This window comes from Electrona antarctica (genome assembly GCF_951216825.1).
Source record: "Electrona antarctica genome assembly, contig: scaffold_218, whole genome shotgun sequence".
In the NCBI taxonomy this organism is placed as follows: domain Eukaryota; kingdom Metazoa; phylum Chordata; class Actinopteri; order Myctophiformes; family Myctophidae; genus Electrona; species Electrona antarctica.
In genome coordinates, this window is record NW_027638286.1 from 71,448 (window position 1) to 98,204 (window position 26,757).

Below are 26,757 nucleotides of genomic sequence, written 5' to 3' on the forward strand. Positions count from 1 at the left end.
CCTTGCGGTTACCATCCAGCGGTTACCCCTGAGCCACCGCCGCCCCTGTGTTGAAGTATACAGTGCAATGAGACAATGTTTTTTGTCTGATCGATCATCATCCTAGTCGTCTAGTTGACAGAGCAGAGCCACGCCCCTCTTGATCCAGTGGCGCGGGCGCCGGTCCGTGGGCAGCGTCATGGAGATGACGAAGTTGGTGGAGTGTCCCGTGGTGGACAGGGTGCCCTTCCTCTCGCTGGTCTTGTAGATCGGACATACGTACCGAGTCTCGTCAGGCTGCTGCTCCCCCGACTGGCTCTTCCTCTCTGGACAGGAGGAGAGAGGGAAGCAGTGTTGACTTTGACAGCAAATTCTGATGTTAGTTTTAGTCATAGGGCTCTATTTTCATCAGTGCTAAACCCCTTATCCCCAAACTTCTTTGCCTTTTCTTTATTATTTTATAAAAAATAAATAATATAATGATAAAATCGGCTATTTTCAAAAGATTTGCAGAAATCATGAAATGGGACTTGATGCACAATGAGTAGGCCTACTGTTAATTTTGGTACATTTTGATACCAATTACTCAAGCATATTTTGAATTCCGGACTTTTACTTTAACGGAGTAGTTCTAAATAGCAGTATTGATACTGTTACTTAAGTAAAACAATTGAGTACATTTTTCCACCACTGTGACTGTGAGACAGACCACATATTGTTCTAGCTGTTCTTTTCTAGTGTCGCCACTAGAAGGCACTGCAAGCACATGGTTGTAGTTCCTGATGACAACAAGTGCATTCTTGTGAGCTTGATTAACAGAGTATTTCTACACATTGCTGCAGTATTGATACTTTTACTTAAGCAAAGAATGCGAGTTCTTTTTCCACCACTGGTCAGTACCAGTGTTGTTTTTGGCAGCAAAATTTGATTTTAGTTTTAGTCATTATAGGCTTTTGAATAGTTTTCATTTAGTTCTAGTCACATTTTAGTCACCTGGAATGTTTTAGTGATAGTCTAGTTTTAGTCGACTAAATGTCATAAGATTTTAGTCGACTAAATCTACGGTTGATTTAGTCGAATAAAATGTATTTTTGCGGGCCTTGATGCCGTCGTAATGGCTGATTTTACACTTGCTGAAAATAGCCGATCTACAAGCTCACAACGCGTGACGCTGTGACTGCTTGTAGATCAGTTATTTTCAGCATGCAACCAAGTGCAAAATGACTCATACTGGATCTCTTGTCCATTAGTCCCTTCCTAACATTTTAGTCTAGTTTTTATTTCTTGACGAAATTGTCAATATATTTAGTCTTAGTTTATAGTCATCATAGCTTAGTTTTCATTTAGTTTCTATTTAGTTTTCGTCAGTGAAAAAAGGTAGAACATTTTTCGTCTTAGTTTAGTCGACGAAAACAACACTGGTCAGTATAGGCCTACTACTTACCGGGTTTGATCCAAATAATGGGCATTGGGTCAAACAGGACTTTGGGGTGCTGTTCGGCCAGGACTCCCCTGTGGAGAAAAAAAAATAAGAATTAAAAAAAAAAAGGAAACTTGTTTTAGGCTTGGTTAAGTTTCACCAGCTCTCTCGCTAGTCTACTAGTACAGTGGTTTTCAATCAGTGGTCCGGGGACCACCAGTGGTCCTTGAGGGGGTTCCAGGTGGTCCCCCATGCAGCTAAATGATGGATAGTTAGTAACCAAATGGACCCTTCAAAGATCTTTAACTCTTGAGAGCGTAAAAAAATAAAACGAAATTGACCCGTATGGGTCCATTTGGTTTAATTTTACGCTCTCAAGAGTTAAATTATTGTTAAACGTCTGCATTACTTAATTTACAATAAGTCGACACAATTAGAGAATGTAGAAGAATTCTTATTTTGATCAACGTTTGCCTGTTACCTCCCCTAATGGTACCAACAGCAATACAGCATGGAATTGTGGACAAAATCTTATACAACTACAACGAAATATTCTTCATGTGTTTGCTTTTACTGCTGCCCTAAACAAACTTAAATTAAAAGTCCATAGACTTGGCTGCCATTCGATTTACGTCAAACAACATTGCACTTGTCTACACAAGCAGAATTACATTATAAGAGCTGTATTTTGAGGTGTAGTGCAGAGTTGTGTGCATTGTGTAAAAATAATAAAGCCTTCAGTTGCTCTAAACAAATAACAAAAATCCCAGACTTGCTATAGAGCGTCGCAGTCCCGCCCTCTTTCATGATGACGCCAGGCCCAGGAAATAATTCCCAGTGCATTTTTCCCATAGACATTTTAAGTATTTATTTAAAGACCTTTCAAGCGTCGCACGAAGCCAACTCGAGTTGACAACAAACAATATTTTGGACCAAACAAATAATTACAAAGAAGAAAAACAACAAAAAAAAGTGTTCTACTTTTCTTTTCTTTTCTACTTTTTAATTATTTGTTTGGCCCAAAACATTGTGTTTATTGTCATGATATGTCACGACAAGAGTTGGCTTTGTCCGTGGCGTAAACGTCTTTAAATAAATACTTTCTGAAAAGTCTATGAGGAAAATGAACGGGGACTAATATTCCGGGTCTCTCGAGGGGGCGGGACTGCGACGCTCTATAGCGCCCCTCGAAAATAACCCAATATAAATAACTACCCCGTTTTATCCCAGCGAGCTCCATCCAGAAACAGGCCGTTGATGTAGACACCATCTTCAGGGACCGTGTCTGAAGCACTGATAGGAAGGACCTGTAGTAGGCAGACAGTTAGGGAACGGTTAGGGACAGACAGGGACCGTGTCTGAAGCACTGATAGGAAGGACCTGTAGTAGGCAGACAGTTAGGGAACGGTTAGGGACAGACAGGGACCGTGTCTGAAGCACTGATAGGAAGGACCTGTAGTAGGCAGACAGTTAGGGAACGGTTAGGGACAGACAGGGACCGTGTCTGAAGCACTGATAGGAAGGACCTGTAGTAGGCAGACAGTTAGGGAACGGTTAGGGACAGACAGGGACCGTGTCTGAAGCACTGATAGGAAGGACCTGTAGTAGGCAGACAGTTAGGGAACGGTTAGGGACAGACAGAGACCGTGTCTGAAGCACTGATAGGAAGGACCTGTAGTAGGCAGACAGTTAGGGAACGGTTAGGGACAGACAGGGACCGTGTCTGAAGCACTGATAGGAAGGACCTGTAGTAGGCAGACAGTTAGGGAACGGTTAGGGACAGACAGGGACCGTGTCTGAAGCACTGATAGGAAGGACCTGTAGTAGGCAGACAGTTAGGGAACGGTTAGGGACAGACAGGGACCGTGTCTGAAGCACTGATAGGGAGGACCTGTAGTAGGCAGACAGTTAGGGAACGGTTAGGGACAGACAGGGACCGTGTCTGAAGCACTGATAGGAAGGACCTGTAGTAGGCAGACAGACAATGATGCAAATTAAACTCAGATCAGCACATACTGCAAAAAGCCCTGCTGAGCATTCATTTATAGACCTAGAGGACGATTCTACAAAATGTCTTCTAAATCCTGACAGTTTTCTGAAAAAAACCATGTTTCTATCAGTGGTGCTCAACCTTTCTTTCTCATGTCAAGAAGCCCCAGAATTATCTGTATTTGGCTGCGGAGCCCTATCTGAAAATATGTTGTTCCAGGCACCCCACCAGAAGCAAAGATTTGAGTTGAAAACGTTCGCTCTGAAAGAATATATATTCAAAGATTAGCACCACATTTTGACGATTTAAAAGAAATAGCAGATCTACAAGCTTGTAGCGCGGCACTCGGTGGCGCGCTATGAGCTTGTAGATCTGCTATAGTTAAAGTATAACAGTTAAAACACCAAAAGGGGTTCCCTCCCAAAATGGGTTAAAACACCAAAAGGGGTTTCCGCCCAGAATGGGTTAACTCTGAAAATCAGAGTTAAATTGGTAGGGGTGTAACGATAATAGTAACTGCATCGGAAAATCGATGTTCATTTCAAGAATCAAAGTATATCGAAATGTAAACGGCAACATTGAACTTTGTATCGTATCATTTTGCAATGCAAATAATCGATTGTATCAATACTAAGTTATTGTGCGTTGTAATTTAGCAATTTTAAGAAGGAAAAAGAGGGGTTTTATTACTTTTCCATTCAATATTGCTACACTGAATACCAGACGACTCGCCCCTTTACCAACTCGCCCCGGGCGTACAGCCGGCGGAACTGTGCGGCCTGGTATTCCTAAAGTAACCTAAGTAAATTATGTTCAACCTAATCTCATTTCTAACCTTAACCTCAGTAAAACTATGCCTAAACTTACCCTATACCTAAACTTAACCCCAGTAAAACTATGCCTAAACCTAACCCTATACCTAAACTTAACCCCAGTAAAACTATGCCTAAACCTAACCCTATACCTAAACTTAACCCCAGTAAAACTATGCCTAACCCTAAACTTATTTCTAACCTTATTCTCAGTAAAAAACAAAATAAAGAATATAAGAAGAAAAATGGAGGGGCGAGATGGTTTAGGGGCGACCGTACCTGATACCGCTACACTTGGTCTATCGATAAATGTGTGTATACTCTGTGTTCATGTCAAGGTACTGGTACGGTTTGTACATGTGTTCAAATATAATGTCTATGTATTTGCCAGAGAATCAATGTGTTTACTTATTTATATCCATATTCATACATTTTCCCTTATAAAACCTGCACTCTCCACATGTTTCACACAGATTGCTAAATAGTTACTGTATCAATTTAAAATCATTGAATCGTATCGTATTGTATCGCCATAATGAACCGATATCATCCTCGTCCATGTATCGTATCGTCAACCATGCATACGTATCGTATCGCTGTTAAAATGGTTCGTTACACCACATATAATGTGTAATATAATGTGTAATGTGCACAACAATGACATCATAACTCTACTGAGATGAGGTCTGAGTGAGTGGACAGAGCTCACAGAGCATGACCAGGCTATTATTGACCTCAAAGTCAAAGGCCAGCTGGTCGATGGGGATGTGGTATTTCCGGGCGTAGTTCTGCATGGCTCCGGTCAGGAAGGCCTGGGTGAAGAAGAAGCCCGACAGCCAGAACACATTGGGTTTGGTGGAGTTGTACCAATCCTGTTAAGAGACAGACGGAACACATTGGGTTTGGTGGAGTTGTACCAATCCTGTTAAGAGACAGACAGAACACATTGGGTTTGGTGGAGTTGTACCAATCCTGTTAAGAGACAGACAGAACACATTGGGTTTGGTGGAGTTGTACCAATCCTGTTAAGAGACAGACGGAACACATTGGGTTTGGTGGAGTTGTACCAATCCTGTTAAGAGACAGCCAGAAAACAAGCTTTTTGTTACTTGTGTACTGCACTGTGTACCTCGCATTTATCGCCTGCCCGTGGTCTGACAACACCAGTGCTGCTGCAGCCAGGTCACACGACCAGCGACAGACAGTATCAGCTCTGGCGAGATCATTTCCAGGTCACAAGCAATTTGGAAGTTGGCTTCCAAACTCCTGGTGTTTCCTTATGGCTTCACGGCCGACAAATTGAACGCGAAGCTGGGCTGAATGAATGGGGAATTACCGCTGTAGTGCCGAAATGATTTTGGCTCGTCAGAAATCTTCGGTGGCATCGAAGTGCCGACTTTAGGACGATCCCCCCGCCCCCGAACCTCAAATGACGTCACATTAGGTGCGTTTACATGGACACCTTTCTTCCAATCTGATTAAAATAAACCTGATTGAAGGTTTTGGATCAAGTGTTTACATGGGGCAAGTTCAATCCGATCAGGTGTTTACATGTGCCCACTTTTAATCAGATTAGCTGCTGTTTGTATAATGAAATCAGACCCATCTGAACAGAGTGGTGATGTACTCAGGGGCGGCCTTAGAGATCGGGAGGCCCACGTCATAATTTTAATAATTAATAATTATTATCAAAAAAAAAAAAAGTGCAGTGCAGTGAGTGCACACACCGGGAAGTGGGAACAATTACAAACAAACAACACATGACAGGTCAAGTACCTGCAGCGATTATTAGCTGATGCCAACTAGTGGTAAGTGGATGTACAGGAGGAGGATGAATAATTGACTAGGCTGATTGGAAGGATGTGATGCAATGCAATACTACTACTACTACAAATAATAATAATTACATAATTTTTAAATTCAATTGAAATGATTGAGACATATATAAGGCCGCCACTGGATGTACTGTACTCGTTCTGTACTCGTACTGTACTAATACTGTACTGTACTTGTACCGTACTTGTACTGTAGCCTACTACATTGTACTGTACTGTACTCGTACTGTAATGCACTTTTACTGTAGTCGTACTGTACTTACTTGTACTATACTGTACTCATACTACATTGTACTGTAGGCCATTAACTTCTAGTCATTTTTACTAGTTGACTAGTTGCCTAGTTTACTAGTCGACTAGTTGATCAAACTACCTATTATGTAAAAGTATAGTACAGTACAGTACAGTAGGCTACGAGTACACTCCACTAAAAAAATCTCAACTTCCCATCATGCACCTGTGCACAGTGTGAAGCTCGACAGCGCCACTTTGTCACCTGTTGGTACCCTAAACGGACGGACAGACATACATACAGACAGACAGACATAGGGACACACATTGCCGTTCCTTAAGTGGCTGCACCACTCAATAATACATTATTATTATTATACACACAGCTAACCCTATTATTATTAATAGATCTATTATTACTATAAAATGGGTCACCACATGTGTTTTCCCACTTTTACCCATTCTTCCCTCCCGCCTTTACACACACTGAACTGTTTTTTTTGGGGGGGGGGGTTTAATCGGGAGGCCCCCGATGCTCGAGGCCCGTTTCAATTTAAACGATTGAAACATATATAAGGCCGCCACTGGATGTATTTGGATTTGTTTCGTTAATGAAACAGCAGAGCAGTTTGACTTCAACTTTTCTGATGGGGGAAATGAGTGGAGAAGATGAGCAGAAGAACAAAGGGATTGTAATGGTAGGCCTACCTAATACCTATAGGCTATAGAGCGTCGCCGTCCCGCCCCCTACCATGGCCCAGGAAATGAATCCCAATACATTTTTCCCATAGACATTTCAAAAAGTATTTATTTAAAGACGGTTACGCCGCGGACAAAGCCAACTCGAGTCGTGACAACTCATGACAACACAAACAATATTTTGGACCAAACAAATAATTACAAAGAAGAAAAACTACAAAAAAAGTGTTGTAACCTGCCGTTTTTTTCTTCTTTCTAATTATTTGTTCGGCCCAAAAAATTGTGTTTGTTGTCATGATTTGTCACGACTCGAGTTGGCTTTGTCCACTTCCAACCCATGCAAGTTAGCCCACATGTAGACCATGTTGGACCAATATGGGCTTGCCTACTTCCAACCCATGCCAGTTAGCCCTTGTGTAGACCACGTGGGACCTATATAGGCTTGCCCACTTCCAACCCATGCAAGTTAGCCCACATGTAGACCATGTTGGAACTACATGTTCCCAGTTCAAGCCGATTCCCACTTGTACCCATGTATCCCGCATTGAAACCACATGGGACCCAAGTGGGCGTGCTGGCTGGGTTCCATCTCTCCTCTCTCATCTCTGTGAGAATGCAACTAGCCTACTTGGACTGTGTCTGTTTAGCAATGGTAGGCTACTGAATGGTAGAGCCTTCAGAGTTGATTGATTTACAGCTTATTTTGTGGCTAGTAATTAATAACCCTTATGGTCTGAGTCGTCTCGTCTTTATACTATTTATTATTAATTCAGCTTTCACATTTTACCCTACCCTATAGTTGCAATGGAAAGAATATTATATTAAATATCTATATTTATACAATGAAAAATATTAAGAGTACATGGCATGCACGCCATTTAAAATGTCAAATAGGCTAATGTGGAATTTTACGCAGGTGGTTCCAAATGATGAATTGATTACATCACTAGCAAAAGACGTGAAACTAGGTCAAATCAATTACTGTAGCTGCAGCGGAGCTGGTCCGACTCTGACTTGAAGCACACTAAAGTAAACTGACCAGTCACCAGCACGGCTTCAAGTTTAAACCATGATGGCATGTAGGCATAGTATTGGATATCAACTTTCTTCAGCCAAACAGAAACAGATCTGCGATCACAGAGGCAGGGGGGGCAGCGCATGCAACTTCAGGTAGCCTACGAGTGATTCTCATCATCCATTATCTCAGTGGCTGCAACACTTTTATTTATTTATACTTTTTATTTGCATGGGAGATTTTCGGCAATAGTGCCGTGTGCAGAGAGAGAGGGGTGAGAGGGAACGAGAGAGAGGAATACCGCCTCATCGCACTGCCAAAAACAAGGAGGTTAAGCAACAGAAATTGCCGACGATTTGATGTGCAGAAAGAACATATCAGATTCTAATCGGGTTAAGGTGTATACATGGAAGAAATGTCCTCTTGATCGGGTTTAAAAAAAGTCTAGACCACCCCTGCACCCGATTAGAATTTAAATCGGGTCGGACTTGATCGGGTTTATTTAGGTGTATACATGGATATTTTAAATCGGGTGTATTTAAAACCTTGTTTTAACCCGATTAGAACGTGACATGTAAACGTGCCTAGTGTAGGCTCTACTACAGAACTGAACCGAGTTTACTTCGGCTTTAAAATAGCAGTATGAATCAGCCCTATAGTATAATAATAAAACAATCACACCCGTGTGAAGTGACCCCCACACGGTAACTCTGTCATTTCTCGACCGTTTCGGACGCGGGGCGGCTGGCCGGAACCGGGCCAGCACCCTGGGCCTGGTTCCTGCAGGTCTGGAAGTTCCGGGGACCCCCCAGGGACCCCCACACGGAGTTGCACCACTTACTTCACACGGGTGTGATTTTCTTTATACTATTTAGAATAGTTCAAATAGCCGATCTACAAGCTCACAACAAAGTGTCGATGTAGATCAGCTAGTTGAACAATTTGTTGGTTTTCATTTTAAAACAGTAAAAAAAGGCAAAGACATTTAGGGATAAGGGCACTAACAAAAATACGGCCTCACAGGGGTCTAAACAGATGAGACTGACCTTCAAGAAGGTCAGTCTGGAGAGCAGGTCAGTGACGTAGCTTCCCAGAGGCTTGAGGCTGGGGTAGGAGCGCTTGGCCCATTTCTCCGGGACTTTACCCAGCATGAGACTGCCTGCGACGGCCTCCAGGTCGCCATCCATCACCACCAAGCCCTTGATGGCCATCAGCAGGTTCTGTAGACTCTCACGGAGTGTAACACAGAGCCTGAGGCAGAACAAGTAGCAAAATCACATGTGCATTATTATAATGTAAATATAGTTAATCATATCTTAATCATATTAGTACACAATTATTAAGATAAAGTAATGTAATAACTATATAATAACCATATAAATAACATTCTTCTCATGTGCGACTCTGGATTCTGTGTGATCAAATCTGTCTTCTCCTGTGTGTCTTTCTGTTTTACTTTTATTTATTTTTTGTCCATTGAAGTGTTTTTTTTTTTTTTTCTTGTTTTTTGTTTCTTCTGTTTGTTTCTCTGTCAGTTGTATGTCCCCCCCACTCCCTTTCTGGGATAGGCACAATAAGCCATTGGCTTCAGCCTAAACCCTTTTGGTCTAAGTGTAAAAAAAAAAACACGACGAAATGAATACATGTAATGTAATGTTTTTATGACCAAAATAAAACTGAACTGAACTGAACTACTAATAAATTAATAAAACTTTATTTTGCATAGCACGACATGACATGACATGACATGACATGCAGCTCAAAGTGCTTTAAAGAGCAATAAAGAAAAAAGAAAAGCAAAAGCATAAAACAACATAAATAATAGCAAAAAGGGCAGTGAATAAGGCAAAACAGTGGGAACATGAGTAACAACACAGATAATTAAAACTCAACTAAAAGCAAGTGTGAAGAAATATGTCTTGAGCTGTGCTTTAAAACTTAACTAAAAAACTAAAGTCTTAGGTGTAATGGGAGTTTATTCCAAGCCGTCGGGCCGTAGAGACAGAAAGCTGCTTCACCGTGTTTATTTAACCCATTTTGGGCGGGAACCCCTTTTGGTGTTTTAAACATTATGTTGTAATTTAGCTATTGAAAAATAGCAGATCTACAAGCTTGTAGGTCTGCTACTTTTGAAAAATCGTGAAAATATTTATTTCAGAAAACTGGAGGATTTAGAAGATTTTTTTAAAATTTCGAGGTCAGGCCTAAATGGGTTAATAATAATAATAATAATAATAATAATAATAATAATAATAATAATAATAATAATAATAATAATAATAATAATAATAATAATAATAATAATAATAATAATAATACATACGTATTGTAGCGCTCCAGCTCCTGCACCAGCACAGTGTTCATACTCTCCTCATAGACAAACGGGAACTTTAACAGCGCAGCCTCCGCGTCAAAATTGTCCGGAAGCTAAAGGACATACAGCACAGCAAACAACCAGTCAGGAAGCTAAAGGACACACAGCACAGCAAACAACCAGTCAGGAAGCTAAAGGACACACAGCACAACAAACAACCAGTCAGGAAGCTAAAGGACATACAGCACAGCAAACAACCAGTCAGGAAGCTAAAGGACACACAGCACAACAAACAACCAGTCAGGAAGCTAAAGGACATACAGCACAACAAACAACCAGTCAGGAAGCTAAAGGACACACAGCACAGCAAACAACCAGTCAGGAAGCTAAAGGGCATACAGCACAGCAAACAACCAGTCAGGAAGCTAAAGGACACACAGCACAGCAAACAACCAGTCAGGAAGCTAAAGGACATACAGCACAGCAAACAACCAGTCAGGAAGCTAAAGGACACACAGCACAGCAAACAACCAGTCAGGAAGCTAAAGGACACACAGCACAGCAAACAACCAGTCAGGAAGCTAAAGGACATACAGTTGGGTGCCACCGATATTGTCCCTTATCATTTGACCCATTTAGGCCTGACCTAAAAATTTAAAATAATCCTTCTAAATCCTCCAGTTTTCTGAAATAAATATTTTCACGATTTTTCAAAAATAGCAGACCTACAAGCTCGTAGCGCGCCACTCGGTGGCGCGCTATGAGCTTGTAGATCTGCTATTTTTCAATAGCTAAATTATAACACAATGTTTAAAACACCAAAAGGGGTTCCCGCCCAAAATGGGTTAACTGTCCTTTTGCGCAGATCACGCAAACCTCAGCAAAAAGAAAAGGACAATATCGATGGCCTCCAACTGTACAGCACAGCAAACAACCAGTCACATTTCAAAACCAAAATTCAAAGAAATGAGACTAAGATAACATATGCATGATGAAGGTCTCAGGACCAACAAACAAACCTTGATTTATTTATGTTTTTGCATTTAACCCATTTTGGGCGGGAACCCCTTTTGGTGTTTTAAGCATTATGTTATACTTTAGCTATTGAAAAATAGCAGATCTACAAGCTCATAGCGCGGCACCGAGTGCCGCGCTATGAGCTTGTAGGTCTGCTATTTTTGAAAAATCGTGAAAATGTAGATGCAAATCTTTGAATATTCTTTCAGAGCCAACGTTTTTAACTCAAATCTTTGCTTCTGGGGGGTCCCTGGAACAACATATTCTCAGATGGGGGTCGGCGACCAATTACATATAATCTTGGGGGTCCTTGAAAATGTTTGAGAATGACTGACATAGAAACATGGGTTTTTCAGAAAACTGTCAAGACATTTGTAGAATCGTTCCCAGTATATGGGTTAAAGATGTGCGGGAGTTTTATTATTATAATTTTTTTTTTCAAGAATAACATTCCAACCACTGTGTGGCAGCCAATGGCATCAATATCCATACACAGACACATGTGTCTGTGGCAAAGACTTTGGTCTTGTACGTGTGGCAAATTCTACATTTTCTACTTTACATACCATTATGTTCTTATTTTGCTCATAAGACCCAATAGGCCTATCTCACAGAATTTCCCCGCCCCTTTCCACGCCCCCTTTCGGAGCTAGTGGTGATAGCGTGACGTCACTCCATAGACACTACATGTTAACAGAGGTCATTTAAGAAGTCTACAACTTTTGTTTTCTCAAGGTAAGGTTTGTTCTATCTGTTCGAGCTGATTTACCATCTTGTTTGCTTCATAATAATATTGGTCTGTCACATTTTTACATTAGGAAATGTACTTAGATTCTCCAGAGAAAAAAACGTGTAAATGCTAATGTTAAATGACACCACTAGCTACCGGAAGGGGGCGTGGAAAGGGGGCTGTGAGATAGGCCAATTACCGAATCTCCAGGTTTTCTTCAGGATATGTATGCCACTTATTGGCACTATATGGCACATTAGGACGAGTCCAACTAGTGGTTCTCAAGTGTTTTATTTGCAAGGACCCCCTTGACTCGGAGAGTGTACAAAAGGGAACCGAATGGATCTGTAAGGGTCCATTTGGTTCCATGTGTACTGTACACTATAACAGACATGTTATGGTGATTCAGGGCTAGCTCTTTTTGTGTGTCTACTAATTTTGTAGGTCCATGACTCCATGGCAACAATTTTATTTTGCCACCATAAGCCACATTTCCATAAAATAAACAAATTCCACCTTGTCAGCTTGAACTCAAAGTCACTCGTTACAGAAGCACAATGGTAGAATGTTGTGGACCTTATGCCGGGGGTTTCATTTTAACCAAGCAAAAGAGAAAGTAAAAATGTGCTCATATCTTCTACCTTTGTAAGAATGTCATTGGCTATGTGTGGTCAGCTGTTCTACCTTTGTAAGAATGTCATTGGCTATGTGTGGTCACGTGTTCTACCTTTGTAAGAATGTCATTGGTTACGTGTGGTCAGGTGTTCTACCTTTGTAAGGATGTCATTGGCTATGTGTGGTCAGGTGTTCTACCTTTGTAAGAATGTCATTGGTTACGTGTGGTCAGGTGTTCTACCTTTGTAAGGATGTCATTGGCTATGTGTGGTCAGGTGTTCTACCTTTGTAAGAATGTCATTGGCTATGGCGTACAGGGTGTTGTCTCCTTCCGAGCTGCCGCCAGCCTTCATGGCCCCGCCTCCTTGGGTGAGCAGCAGCGAATCAAACAGCAGCTTGGTCTGCTGCAGATCCTTGGATATGTCCACGTTCTCGTGCATGCCGAACACCTCTGGATGCTGGCCCAGCGGGAGGTTCTGGAACACAATGTGCAGACTGATACTATAGCCTGGGGGAGGCATGCCGAACACCTCTGGGTGCTGGCCCAGCGGGAGGTTCTGGAACACAATGTGCAGACACTGATACTATAGCCTGGGGGAGGCATGCCGAACACCTCTGGATGCTGGCCCAGCGGGAGGTTCTGGAACACAATGTGCAGACTGATACTATAGCCTGGGGGAGGCATGCCGAACACCTCTGGGTGCTGGCCCAGCGGGAGGTTCTGGAACACAATGTGCAGACTGATACTATAGCCTGGGGGAGGCATGCCGAACACCTCTGGATGCTGGCCCAGCGGGAGGTTCTGGAACACAATGTGCAGACTGATACTATAGCCTGGGGGAGGCATGCCGAACACCTCTGGGTGCTGGCCCAGTGGGAGGTTCTGGAACACAATGTGCAGACACTGATACTATAGCCTGGGGGAGGCATGCCGAACACCTCTGGGTGCTGGCCCAGTGGGAGGTTCTGGAACACAATGTGCAGACACTGATACTATAGCCTGGGGGAGGCATGCCGAACACCTCTGGGTGCTGGCCCAGCGGGAGGTTCTGGAACACAATGTGCAGACTGATACTATAGCCTGGGGGAGGCATGCCGAACACCTCTGGATGCTGGCCCAGCGGGAGGTTCTGGAACACAATGTGCAGACTGATACTATAGCCTGGGGGAGGCATGCCGAACACCTCTGGGTGCTGGACCAGCGGGAGGTTCTGGAACACAATGTGCAGACTGATACTATAGCCTGGGGGAGGCATGCCGAACACCTCTGGGTGCTGGCCCAGCGGGAGGTTCTGGAACACAATGTGCAGACTGATACTATAGCCTGGGGGAGGCATGCCGAACACCTCTGGATGCTGGCCCAGCGGGAGGTTCTGGAACACAATGTGCAGACTGATACTATAGCCTGGGGGAGGCATGCCGAACACCTCTGGGTGCTGGACCAGCGGGAGGTTCTGGAACACAATGTGCAGACTGATACTATAGCCTGGGGGAGGCATGCCGAACACCTCTGGGTGCTGGACCAGCGGGAGGTTCTGGAACACAATGTGCAGACTGATACTATAGCCTGGGGGAGGCATGCCGAACACCTCTGGGTGCTGGACCAGCGGGAGGTTCTGGAACACAATGTGCAGACTGATACTATAGCCTGGGGGAGGCATGCCGAACACCTCTGGGTGCTGGACCAGCGGGAGGTTCTGGAACACAATGTGCAGACTGATACTATAGCCTGGGGGAGGCATACCGTTTTGGGGGTTTATGATCCGGTCGGGAGTGGATGGTAACTTATGTCATGTTGTAGTCCAGTGGTGTGCACAGATAGACACCACCTGCCCTTGCCCTCTGGACAGCAATGTGCCCTTTTTTTTTTTTTTGTACAGTGTACAGTATGTGGATCATGGTGACATTGATCAATTCTTGATAAAAAAAAAAGCTTCTAATATATTATTTATGCCCCAAAATCTATAAATCTCACACTATTAAGGCAACCGGCCGGTTCCACGCGCTGCACAAGGTGCCCTTTTTTCACTTGAGCACCTGCCCCTCTAAATTTCTGTGTACGCCACTGTTGCAGTCACTGGTCTGTAGTCATCAGGCCGGAACCACCAAACCGGAATTAATATTACCCAAAATAATTCCCCGCCTTGATCAAAGGGCATCATCATTTTAGGGCCTACCCAATAAAAGCCTTGACGCGGCGTATGGATCCGACACGTTTCTTCCAAGTACTTCTTGGAATAGTTTGTTTGGTTTATCCACCTTTTATTCCCACTCGTAGCGACTGGCGAGACTAACAACAAACAGGGGGCACCTAAACAAAGCGACACCGGAAAAAACGGAACCACCCCAGCGGAATACGATTTTTCATTTAAAAAAAACAAACAAAACATTTTAACAGCCTAGACCGGATCACACAGCAATTTAGTAAGTAGTAACACAGACCAGGCTTTCCTCCGAGGTGGAAAGTCTGGTGACGCGAGGTTAGACACATACAGCGTGGCTCTGTTTGACTACGAAGGTCGAAGGGTAGTCAAACCTTCCACACCGCTAACCTGAAACTTTCCAGAACTGTGACGTCTTTTGATTGGTTCTTTGGTTTAGATTTAAATTCTAACCAGAATGGTTCTTTCCCCTTCTTCTGAAGGGGCAGGTAGCCGGGTACGTCATAAAAACACAACTTTATTTTAGAAAGATTTCGAAAGAATAGGTTCTGAGCTCTTGAAAGCTTATAGTACCACTACCACGCGTCACAACACGTTGTGAGTTTGTAGATCTGCTACTTTTTTCTGCTAGATTTGCTATGTTTCCCCAGAACATGGTGTTCGAGCTCTTTTTTGAGCAATTATTTTTGTCAAGGACAAAAAAGTAATTTATTGCAAACGTTGTGAGCTGAGCTTGTACATCTGCTATGTTTGCTTGCACGAAAAAAGTACCCGTCCCCGTCTTCTTTGTATAAATAGACCACTGGTGTGTTCGATCATCACTGTTACCTTGATAAACTCGATGTAGTTCTCATAGGTGGATTTGGGCGGGGCGTAGTATTTGCCACTGGGGGAGAAGTTGTAGGGTTTGCGGATGATGTCGTTGTTGTAGAAGTCGTCCAGGGTGGTCATCAGCAGCCGCCTGTCCCAGTCGTCCGTCACTCGGCCGCCGTAGTTACACTCTCCCGTCAGGTACGTTATGGCCTCCAACGGAACCTCGTCGTAGTCATTCACGAACAGCTGGATCCACGACGGGAGAGGAGAGCAATTTACAGTTACAATTTAGGCATTTAGCGGACGCTCTTAATCCAGAACGATTTGCAGTAAGCAAGGACAACACATGATCATACGTCCCAAACTCTTCTCCCTTTCTGGCTCCAAAACTATGGAATGCACTTCCCATTGCAATCAGAACTGCAGACTCACTCCCAATCTTCCGCTACCTTTCTATGTCTATGTGAATACCTGCAGCTGTCTAATGCTGATGCGAAGGTCAGACTCGTTGAAGCCGTAGGGGATATTCCAGCCCAGGGGACCGTACTTCTTCCTTTCTTGAACAAGAGCATGGAAGAAGCACACTCCATATAAAAGCTTCTCCCAAATCTGGAAAGGAAACCAAAGAGACAGAAACAGCATGAATGGAATATTATGTACTGTACTGTACAGTAGCCTAATAGTAACCACTTACTGTAAATACTGTAACTGTGAGCCACCTCCTATACTCACTAGGGCTGTCACCATTACTAATTTAAGTTGGAGGTTCATTTTCACACAAATACATTTTTTTTTTTTTTGCATCGAACATTGGAACATTGTTATGAATAGAATTTAAATTTCTGTTTGGCTTTTAGGCTTCGCAATCATGAATTGCACAGGGCAGATATGACAAATGACTTGAATATACAAAGAAATTACTTACAAATGTAATAATTTCATATACTTGAAATAGCGGAAATAGTTGATTACAACACGTAATTTTGTAACGTTGTAAGCTATGTAAACTATTTCTAAACTATGGAAAATGTTTGAAAATGTATGGACATTTTTCAACGTGGAAACTATTGACGATTATGCAAGAATAATCATGATTATCTCTAATAATTGATTAGATTAGACAATAAATTGTAATTAATTGTAATTAATTATAATTGTGACAGGCCTGCTACTCACATGCTCCTTGCTGGGGCAGTTATGGAAGAAGTGTGAATCAGAAACAGGATCCGTTTGGTACGACTGCAGTAGGTTGAGTCTGAGGCCAGTAGGGGGCTCGTTGGTCATCTTTACACCGTTCTGCAGGATGGCCACTGGAAACTACAAACATGGAGGCTGTTAAAGGAGCATTCAGTGATTTGGGTGATTTGGAAAAAAACCCGGTCCACCCGGTAACAAGATGTGCACATGCACACGCTCTACAGTGGGAGAAGTACAACAGACCAACAGCACGTGCACCAATGCCCGCCCCACTCGATCATGATTGGAGGAAGGCCCCTCTCATCCTGATTGGATGAAGGCTCCTTATATGGTCAGCACTAGAGACCAGCGGGTGGCGGATTTAGCCGCGGTTGCCGCGGGTGAACCGCAGTTTAGGGTGGATTAGGGTCAATTCAATTTATTATAAATTAATATTGGATAAAAGTAATGGCATTTATCTATATGCTTATTATAGCTTTTAAAACGCACACAATCTCGGCGTGTGACGTGCGTGCGTTAGTAGTAGTATTTTAATTTAATCATTTTCCATGATCTGGCACAAATTAGCCGCCTATGAAGTTGGGTCCTGTTGCACAACAACAACACAGTGGTCTCCTACAGGCAGCTACGCTAAAGTTGCTAACAGGCAGCTAGTGAGTCTGAGAGAAACTTAAAACTAAGTAAAACAGAAGGGAGGAATATACGTTCGGCGTGGGACTGGGAGTGATTAAATTCTTTACCCTGCCGCCGATGACCGCTGGATATGCTGTATGAAAATACGTCGCGAAAACGTGGACGGCGTGTTACCATGGAAATATACAACCACTACGTAACATTGGTGAACTGTCGAGAGAGTGGTGAGTGACATTGTTTGTACAAGTAGTATAAATAGCCGATCTACAAGCTCACAACGCGTCGCAGCGACGCGTTGTGAGCTATACTGTATACGCTGGGCGCTTCCCTGCACAGCGCATTGCGGGTGGTGCGGATTAATAAATTGTATTAATTAATAAATTGCGGATAACGGGCGGATTATAATTATGCACATGCGGATTTGGGTGACAAAAAAGCTCATCCGCTGTTCTCTAGTCAGCACACTTTATAGTAGGGAGGATTATCCAAAAAATAAGAAAAAATAAGTGATATTTGAATTAAGTGAAATCACTGAATATACCTTTAATGGAAACTTAGTCTCACGTAGCCAGACAACTATTCTACAATCTCCGAATGCTATATAGAGTCTGGGACTATAGCCCCCCTGAACTGAGTAACGGAAGCTGCCATTTCCGTTCACGAAAATATATTTTAAAATATCTTTAGAGCTTATTTTTTTATTTCCTTTTCTGCTAAGCAACAAGATATATGCTTAGATGTTTTCTATTTATATTAGAATAAATGTGTGCGACTGTAAAGACGAAACGGAAGTGGCGAGGAGGCTCCACTTCCGCTTTATAGTTTACTCATGGCAGCTCTTCCGTTGGCCCAGACTCTATGATGAAGCGTTTGGAAATCGCGGAGGCAACAGTCTGGTAACGCGAGACTAGTGGAAACTACAAACATGGAGGCTGTTAGTGGAAACTACAAACAAGGAGGCTGTTAGTGGAAACTACAAACATGGAGGCTGTTAGTGGAAACTACAAACATGGAGGCTGTTATTGGAAACTACAAACACGGATGCTGTTATTGGAAACTACAAACATGGAGGCTGTTAGTGGAAACTACAAACATGGAGGCTGTTAGTGGAAAGAGGTTGTTAGTGGAAACTACAAACATGGAGGCTGTTAGTGGAAACTACACAACTACAAAACGCTCAGATCGGTGAACCAATAGGATCCACCGCTTCCATCGGCACACGCCCCTCTAGACCAGAAATCATGGGTACAGGCTGGGCCGGGCTAACCTGACTCCGCCAGATGGGGCAGCAGAGAGTACACTGGGTTCCCCCCTCCTGCTCCCAGATGGGAGCTACAGCCCCTTATGACTGCATCATGCACTTAATTGTGTCTTCTTGCCTTGGGCGAGGGGTAGCTGGTGAGCCAGAGGCGGAAGTCCGGGTGGCATCGTTCGGGACTGAAGTCCTCACAGATCTTCTCCAGCGTGGGCATCCAGGACACGGCCAGGTGGCAGTTCTGCAGACATACCCACGTCCCCTCCTTCATGGCGGCCGCGATCAACCTGGCAGCGATGGGACCCTGGTCCTGCCCCAGGGAGATGACCTGGAACTTGGAACTGGCCATCCTCTTGACGTGGGCAAACTTGAGCAAGCCTGGAGAAGGACATGTATGTCGATTACCCTGTACTGTACTGTTGCTGTATCTGTTATGTTTTGCTTTGTTTTTTTTCTTAATAAAGTATGTTCCAACTTCCTAGTGTTCCTATATGTAAAGCGCTTTGGGTATTTCGAAAAGCGCTATATAAATCTGAGCTATTATTATTATTGATTGATTGATTGATTGATTGATTGATTGATTTGAAACCGCAGCACAGTATGAAACATAATATACTGGTCATACAACACTTACTAGCCATGGGGTCAACTCTTGGGGTCAACACTTACTAGCCATGGGGTCAACACTTGGGGTCAACACTTACTAGCCATGGGGTCAACACTTGGGGTCAACACTTACTAGCCATGGGGTCAACACTTGGGGTCAACACTTACTAGCCATGGGGTCAACACTTGGGGTCAACACTTACTAGCCATGGGGTCAACACTTGGGGTCAACACTTACTAGCCATGGGGTCAACACTTGGGGTCAACACTTACTAGCCATGGGGTCGGCTCCCGGCGACAGCACAAACACCAGGGGGACGGTGCAGTTGGAGTCCAGGTAACTCTTGCTCAGGTCAAAGGGCGGCGGCTCCACGAACTTCTTGCCCAGCTTGTTGGTCACGTAGTTGGCGACGGCCGGCGTGATCTTGTCGGGCCGCAGGCAGCGGTAGACGACCATCTTCTGCAGGTCGTTGAGGCGCTCGCACCACGGCGCCGGCAGGCGGCTGTTGTAGGGCTCCGTGCTGTCGTAGATGGCCCTGAAGCCCTCCGCGGACTCCACCAACGCCTCTCTGAGACGGGGAGGAAAGGCAGTGGTGGAAAGTCACTAAGTGCATTTACTCAAGCACCGTACTTGAGTAACATTTTGAGGTATACTTCCAGTATCTCCAGTTTCCAATACTTTTGCTTCTACTACACCAGTGGTTCCCAAACTTTGTCATGTCAAGGACGCTCAAAATGACACTAATTATCCCACGGACCCCGTTTTGAAAATACATGCCAGGGACCCCCTAAGAGAAGATTTTTACGGCTCTAGCAGTGATTCTCAATCAGTTTAATTTCAAGGACCCCCAGTTTGACATGCATTAGTCTACGGACCCCCATTGAATGTAATTTCTATCTCTGGCACCCCCAATTTATATTGTAAAAACAATGTTAATTTAACTCTGAGAGTGTACAAATGGTTCCATTTGTACACTCTCAGAGTTACAGACCCATAAGGGTCCATTTGGTTCCAAACTATATCATTTAGCTGGCTACCCCCTGGAACTCCCTCAAGGACCCCTGGGGGTCCCCGGACCCCACTTTGGGAACCACTGTACTACACTACATCTCAGATCCAAATATAGTACTTTTACTCCACTACATTAATTTGAAAACTTTAGTTACTATAGTTACTTAATTTGTAGATTTTGATTATTATTACAAAACATACATTAACCACTTAATTTTGGCTATTTTCACTTTCATTTACTTTTGGTACTTTAAGTACATTTTGAGGCCAATACTTTTGTACTTTTACTCGAGTAAATTTTCAATTCCGGACCTTTACTTGTACTGGAGTTGTTCTATATATTATTTGAGTACTTTTTCAACTGCTGAGGGAAAGGGGTTTAATAGTCACACAGACGTCCTCTGTTAAGCTCAACTAGTTTCATCCTGGCTTCACTGCTTTGCTCAGGTCACACACATGACGGTGTCTATAAATGACAGGAGACACCGTCACACACATGACGGTGTCTATAAATGACAGGAGACACCGTCACACACATGACGGTGTCTATAAATGACAGGAGACAACGTCACACACATGACGGTGTCTATAAATGACAGGAGACACCGTCACACACATGACGGTGTCTATAAATGACAGGAGACACCGTCACACACATGACGGTGTCTATAAATGACAGGAGACACCGTCACACACATGACGGTGTCTATAAATGACAGGAGACACCGTCACACACATGACGGTGTCTATAAATGACAGGAGGCACCGTCACACACATGACGGTGTCTATAAATGAGACTTTACTCTGCAGTACGTGGTTAATACTAAGGTAAATTTACTTTACTCTGCAGTACGCGGTTAATACTAAGGTAAATTTACTTTACTCTGCAGTACGCGGTTAATACTAAGGTAAATTTACTTTACTCTGCAGTACGCGGTTAATACTAAGGTAAATTTACTTTACTCTGCAGTACGCGGTTAATACTAAGGTAAATTTACTTTACTCTGCAGTACGCGGTTAATACTAAGGTAAATTTACTTTACTCTGCAGTACGCGGTTAATACTAAGGTAAATTTACTTTACTCTGCAGTACGCGGTTAATACTAAGGTAAATTTACTTTACTCTGCAGTACGCGGTTAATACTAAGGTAAATGTACTTTACTCTGCAGTACGCGGTTAATACTAAGGTAAATGTATAGCTGTCCAGTTTACAAGTCACTGGAACAGACACGTTATGTTAAACAACAGTGGGCAGCATTACTTTATTCCCTGGAGGCCAGGCAGTGTATCGCTGGCTCTATGCAGAACTACATTACTTTATTCCCTGGAGGCCAGGCAGTGTATCACAGGCTCTATGCAGAACTACATTACTTTATTCCCTGGAGGCCAGGCAGTGTATCACTGGCTCTATGCAGAACTACATTACTTTATTCCCTGGAAGCCAGGCAGTGTATCGCTGGCTCTATGCAGAACTACATTACTTTATTCCCTGGAGGCCAGGCAGTTTATTGCTGGCTCTAAGCAGATCTATATTACTTTATTCCCTGGAGGCCAGGCAGTGTATTGCTGGCTCTATATGCAGAACTACATTACTTTATTCCCTGGAGGCCAGGCAGTGTATCGCTGGCTCTATGCAGAACTACATTACTTTATTCCCTGGAGGCCAGGCAGTGTATCGCTTGCTCTAAGCAGATCTATATTACTTTATTCCCTGGAGGCCAGGCAGTGTATCGCTGGCTCTATGCAGAACTACATTACTTTATTCCCTGGAGGCCAGGCAGTGTATCACTGGCTCTATGCAGAACTACATTACTTTATTCCCTGGAGGCCAGGCAGTGTATCACTGGCTCTATGCAGAACTACATTACTTTATTCCCTGGAGGCCAGGCAGTGTATCGCTGGCTCTATGCAGAACTACATTACTTTATTCCCTGGAGGCCAGGCAGTGTATCACTGGCTCTGCAGATCTCGTCCCAGCTCCGGTCCTGCAGCCATGTGGGGTCTGGGTTGGGAGTGCTGTTCTCCAGGCCCACTCCTCCCGTCAGCAGGAACATGAAGTCAGCGTACGCAATCTCCTGCTTCGCCCTGCATAAAAAAAACAAAAAAAACATCAATACTAACTAATTTGATTGATTGATTGATTGATTGATTGATTGAATACTTCAGTCCAAAAAGGATAGCAGAAAAAAAGAACATTTGTTTCCATTTAGGCCCTATGCAATCAATTCATAGACATGACATGAAGAACAACAACAAGATTCAATATAATCACGGGTAAAAGCAACAACAACAAAAATTCAATATCATCACAGGAAAAATAAAAGACATGAAAGAAATAGTCCTACCAGACTATACATGTTGTATAAGTACCAGTGGTGGAAGAAGTACTCAATTGTTTTACTTAAAGCTGCTATAAGCAATAATATGTCAAAATTTGAATGACCTTTTTATTTTTATTTGTTGGTATTCAGACAGCAATGGGTAGAACGCTCCCAAAATATTTTAGTCTCTGTGACACATCTAGGGGCCGCAATCTGCATTCAAAGATTTTCCTAGAAGCTTTGCCATTGGTCGATTTTTCGACCAATGACAAAGCTTCTAGGAACATATTTGAATGTAGATTGTGGCCCTTAGATGTGTCACAGACTCATTTTTTTGGGAGCGTTCTACCCATTGCTGGCTGTCTGAATACAAAAATAAAAATAAAAAGTCATTAAAATTGACATATTATTGCTTGTAGCAGCTTTAAGTAAAAGTACCAATACTGCAATTTAGAACTACTTACAAGTAAAAGTACGGAATTGAAAATGTACTTGAGTAAAAGTACAAAAGTATCGGCATCAAAATGTACTTGGAGTACTAAAAGTAAAAGTACTCATATTGCAGAATGTCCCATTTCACAAGTTAAAAATGTATACAAAATCTATTGAAAATAGCAGATCTACAAGCTCACGCATTGTGAGCTTGAACAAGCTCATGCATTGTGAGCTTGTAGATTGGCTATTTTCAAATGCCGAAATGTATAGGGTTGAAGTGGTAAATGTAGTGGAGTAAAAGTACAATATTTGCCTCTGAGATGTAGTGGAGTAGAAGTAAAAGTATTGGAAATTGGAAATACTCAAGTAAAGTACAAATACCTCAAAATTGTACTTAAGTACAGTACTTAAGTAAATGTACTTAGTTACTTTAAACTGTCATGTTGTATAAGTACAGTATACTTACAGTAGGAGGTTGGAACAGAGCAGGAAGGAGAAGAGCAGCTTGTCCTTCTCGAACAGAGAGCGACACACGTTGCAGTACAGGTTGTACGTAAAGTAATCCATTAGGTAGCGCAGCCTCTTCTCCAGGATCCTGGACTTGTTACTGAACAACCATGTGACAATATCATTATTATTCACATTTAGGCCTGACATCAAAATTTAAAAAAATGTCTTCTAAATCATGACAGTTTCTGAAATACCTATATGTTTCTAAATGACGAAGTTGATTTCCTGCCTTTTCTCTGATGGTCCTGTTCATCTATTTTCTCTGTGAATTGGGTTACTATTTAAATGTGTCAATATAATTATTTACTTTATACTCTTCCCTTTGTTTTCCCATTAATTGTCTTTTACTTTTCACTTGGTGCTGGTCACTTTGGGTGTTTTGTTATTTTTATTATTATTATTTTTTTTGACTAATGATGTGTAATCAACATATTTATACAACGAAATAATGTAACTAAAATTAAATCATTTATATGCCAATGAAATAATAACGATGCAATGACATGATTGGATCACACCCACCACCTGGTTGTATTTAAAGGTATATTCAGTGATTTGACTTAATTCAAATATCACTTATTTTTTCTTTTTTTCTTTATAATCCTCCCTACTATAGAGTGTGCTGACCATATAAGGAGTTCCTCCCTGTCCCCAGTGAGCCCCTGGGGTCAAAAAACCCTAGTTTCAGTTTTGGTGGCGGGTGGCAAAACCTTCATCCAATCAGGATGAGTGGGGCCTTCCTCCAATCATGATCGAGTGGGGGGGGGGGCCTTGGTGCACATGCTGTTGGCCTGTTGCACTTCCCCCCACTGTAGAGCGTGCATGTGCACATTTTGTTACCGGGGCGGACTGGGTGGTTTTCCAAATCACCCAAATCACTGAATGCTCCTTTAAAGGTGACTAATCAGCCAAGCTGGCAGATAGACCCTGACGAAGACCTTGTGGTCGAAACGCGTAGGTCCTGTTATTTATTTGCCTTGCTCATCATCAAATAAATTATTTAATTCTTCACCAAAGACGGAGTGCCTTGGACTCTTTTCTTTTCAAGTCTGCAATTTACACCCTGACAAGCAGTACTACTTGGAGGAAGGATACCTTTTACCTATGTTTCTATATCAGTGGTGCTCAATATTTCATGTCAAGGAACACCCAAAAATTATATGTAATTGGCCGCCGAACCCCCATCTGAAAATAGATGGCCCCAGAAGCAACGATTTGAGTAAAAACTCTGAAAGAATATATTTTCAAAGATTTGTGCCACATTTTCAAGATTTTTCAAAATAGAGTGCCGCGCTTGTAGATCTGCTATTTTCAATAGCTAAAGTAGAACAGAATTCTTAAAACACCAAAAGAGGTGAATGAGTCTTACTGTACTATAGTGGTGTCAAACATAATCGATTCAGAGATGCGTCGCGATTCGGCCATGCGCGATTCTGCATCGAACCATTTATCTATTTTATTTATTTCAAGGAGACAGGAGAGGTATTGATGACACAGCATTTTCTAAATAAATTTACACGAACTCTACATTAGAAAATGTAAAATAGTTGTTATTTGGAACATCTGCCTGTTGTCTCTCCTAATGGTACCAACATCAATACAGCATGGAATTGTGGACAAAATCTTATCCAACAATAACAAAATATGCTTTAGTTTGGGGCGTGAGTGGCTGAATGTCATCAAATGGTGGTCCGTATAGTGGCTCAAATACTGAATGCATAATGGACCTTGATATGAAAAGGGTTGAAATCCACGGCTTTAACTAAGCTAACTAAACTAACAAATATCCCTGGACATAAAACCCCTGCTCGCAACATGTCTTGTTCTGTGTGTCTGGATTGTGCCCTTTGATCTTTGGGAGCCAAATCAACTACTCATCAATCCCCACCAAGTTTAATGAAAGTCTGCCCATCACTTCTCAATATTGACCTTGATTGTGATCTCGATCTTTGATCTTGAAAGGTTAATCACACGCACGCACGCACACACGCACACGCACACACACACACACACACACACACACACACACACACACACACACACACACACACACACACACACACACACACACACACACACACAATTTGGCAATTAAGTTGTTTGGCTTTCCTCTGTCATGCCAGCTGCCACACAGTTTATGTACAGTGTACATGTATCAGTATGGCGAATCTACATCGATACCCAAGGTTAATTGTTATGATTCCAAGTGGTATACTTAAAATGTTTATCTTGGAATGCCTTGTCCATGTACAAATCAAAGACACAGACCACCTCCAGAATCAGGACCTCCTTGTGACTGGTGTCAACAAAAACAACATCAGGTGTATTTGGGATGTTAGCAAAGACATTGCATGCACAATCCGGTAACACTCTTGAATGTTTATACATTGCTGCAGTGGATGGCATATATTTTCGAGCTGCATCAGACACTAGGTCAACAATACGGTCGTGGCGAGCAGTATACCATTTTTTGTATGCACGACATCCATTTGTTATGTGTGAGCTGGATTCTAGGTGTTGTTCAGAATCAGTTATATTTCACTCGCCTGTCCTGGATGGAGTTGACGTAGAGGTTTTGGAACCAGCTGAGGGAGTACTGATACATGGGGTCGATGTTGGCCAGGTCAGCGATGCTGAAGAACAGGATGGACGAGTGCTTGGCCACGGCCCGGTAGCCTTCTCTGGACTCAGCTATCTTCAGCTCTGTTTTCTCAGCCACCTGTTGATGGTGGTGGTTTAAAACAGTTACACCCTGTAGCCTTCTCTGGACTCAGCTATCTTCAGCTCTGTTTTCTCAGCCACCTGTTGATGGTGGTGGTTTAAAACAGTTACACCCTGTAGCCTTCTCTGGACTCAGCTATCTTCAGCTTTGTTTTCTCAGCCACCTGTTGATGGTGGTGGTTTAAAACAGTGACACCCTGTAGCCTTCTCTGGACTCAGCTATCTCTGTAAAGTGCCTTGGATAAAGGCGCTATATAAATGCACCATTTACCATTTACCATTAGCCCAGCAGACAGACAGACCTGCTGTTTCTTAGAGATCTCGTTGGGACATGATCTCTGTTCATTAGCCCAGCAGACAGACAGACCTGCTGTTTCTTAGAGATCTCGTTGGGACATGATCTTTGTTCATTAGCCCAGCAGACAGACAGACC

At 42.8% G+C, this 26,757-nt stretch overlaps 1 protein-coding gene across 1 annotated transcript in view; it reads right to left on the reverse strand.

Annotated features, from left to right (window-relative positions):
- Window positions 1-102: 102 nt before the first annotated feature.
- Window positions 103-26,757, reverse strand: part of LOC306918213 (dynein axonemal heavy chain 12-like) — a gene marked incomplete at its 3' end in the record, with an annotated part of 140,907 nt that continues 114,252 nt past the window's right edge. The window contains exons 63-77 of the mRNA XM_079531089.1: window positions 26,150-26,322; window positions 23,560-23,700; window positions 22,261-22,422; window positions 19,597-19,892; window positions 18,842-19,095; window positions 16,809-16,949; window positions 16,104-16,241; window positions 15,648-15,878; window positions 12,942-13,133; window positions 10,305-10,408; window positions 9,028-9,232; window positions 4,936-5,073; window positions 2,615-2,706; window positions 1,424-1,491; window positions 103-305 (exon numbers count right to left, since the gene is read on the reverse strand). Coding sequence (XP_079387215.1) covers window positions 103-305; window positions 1,424-1,491; window positions 2,615-2,706; window positions 4,936-5,073; window positions 9,028-9,232; window positions 10,305-10,408; window positions 12,942-13,133; window positions 15,648-15,878; window positions 16,104-16,241; window positions 16,809-16,949; window positions 18,842-19,095; window positions 19,597-19,892; window positions 22,261-22,422; window positions 23,560-23,700; window positions 26,150-26,322 — 2,538 coding nt within the window. The remainder of the gene's footprint in view (window positions 306-1,423; window positions 1,492-2,614; window positions 2,707-4,935; window positions 5,074-9,027; window positions 9,233-10,304; window positions 10,409-12,941; window positions 13,134-15,647; window positions 15,879-16,103; window positions 16,242-16,808; window positions 16,950-18,841; window positions 19,096-19,596; window positions 19,893-22,260; window positions 22,423-23,559; window positions 23,701-26,149; window positions 26,323-26,757) is intronic.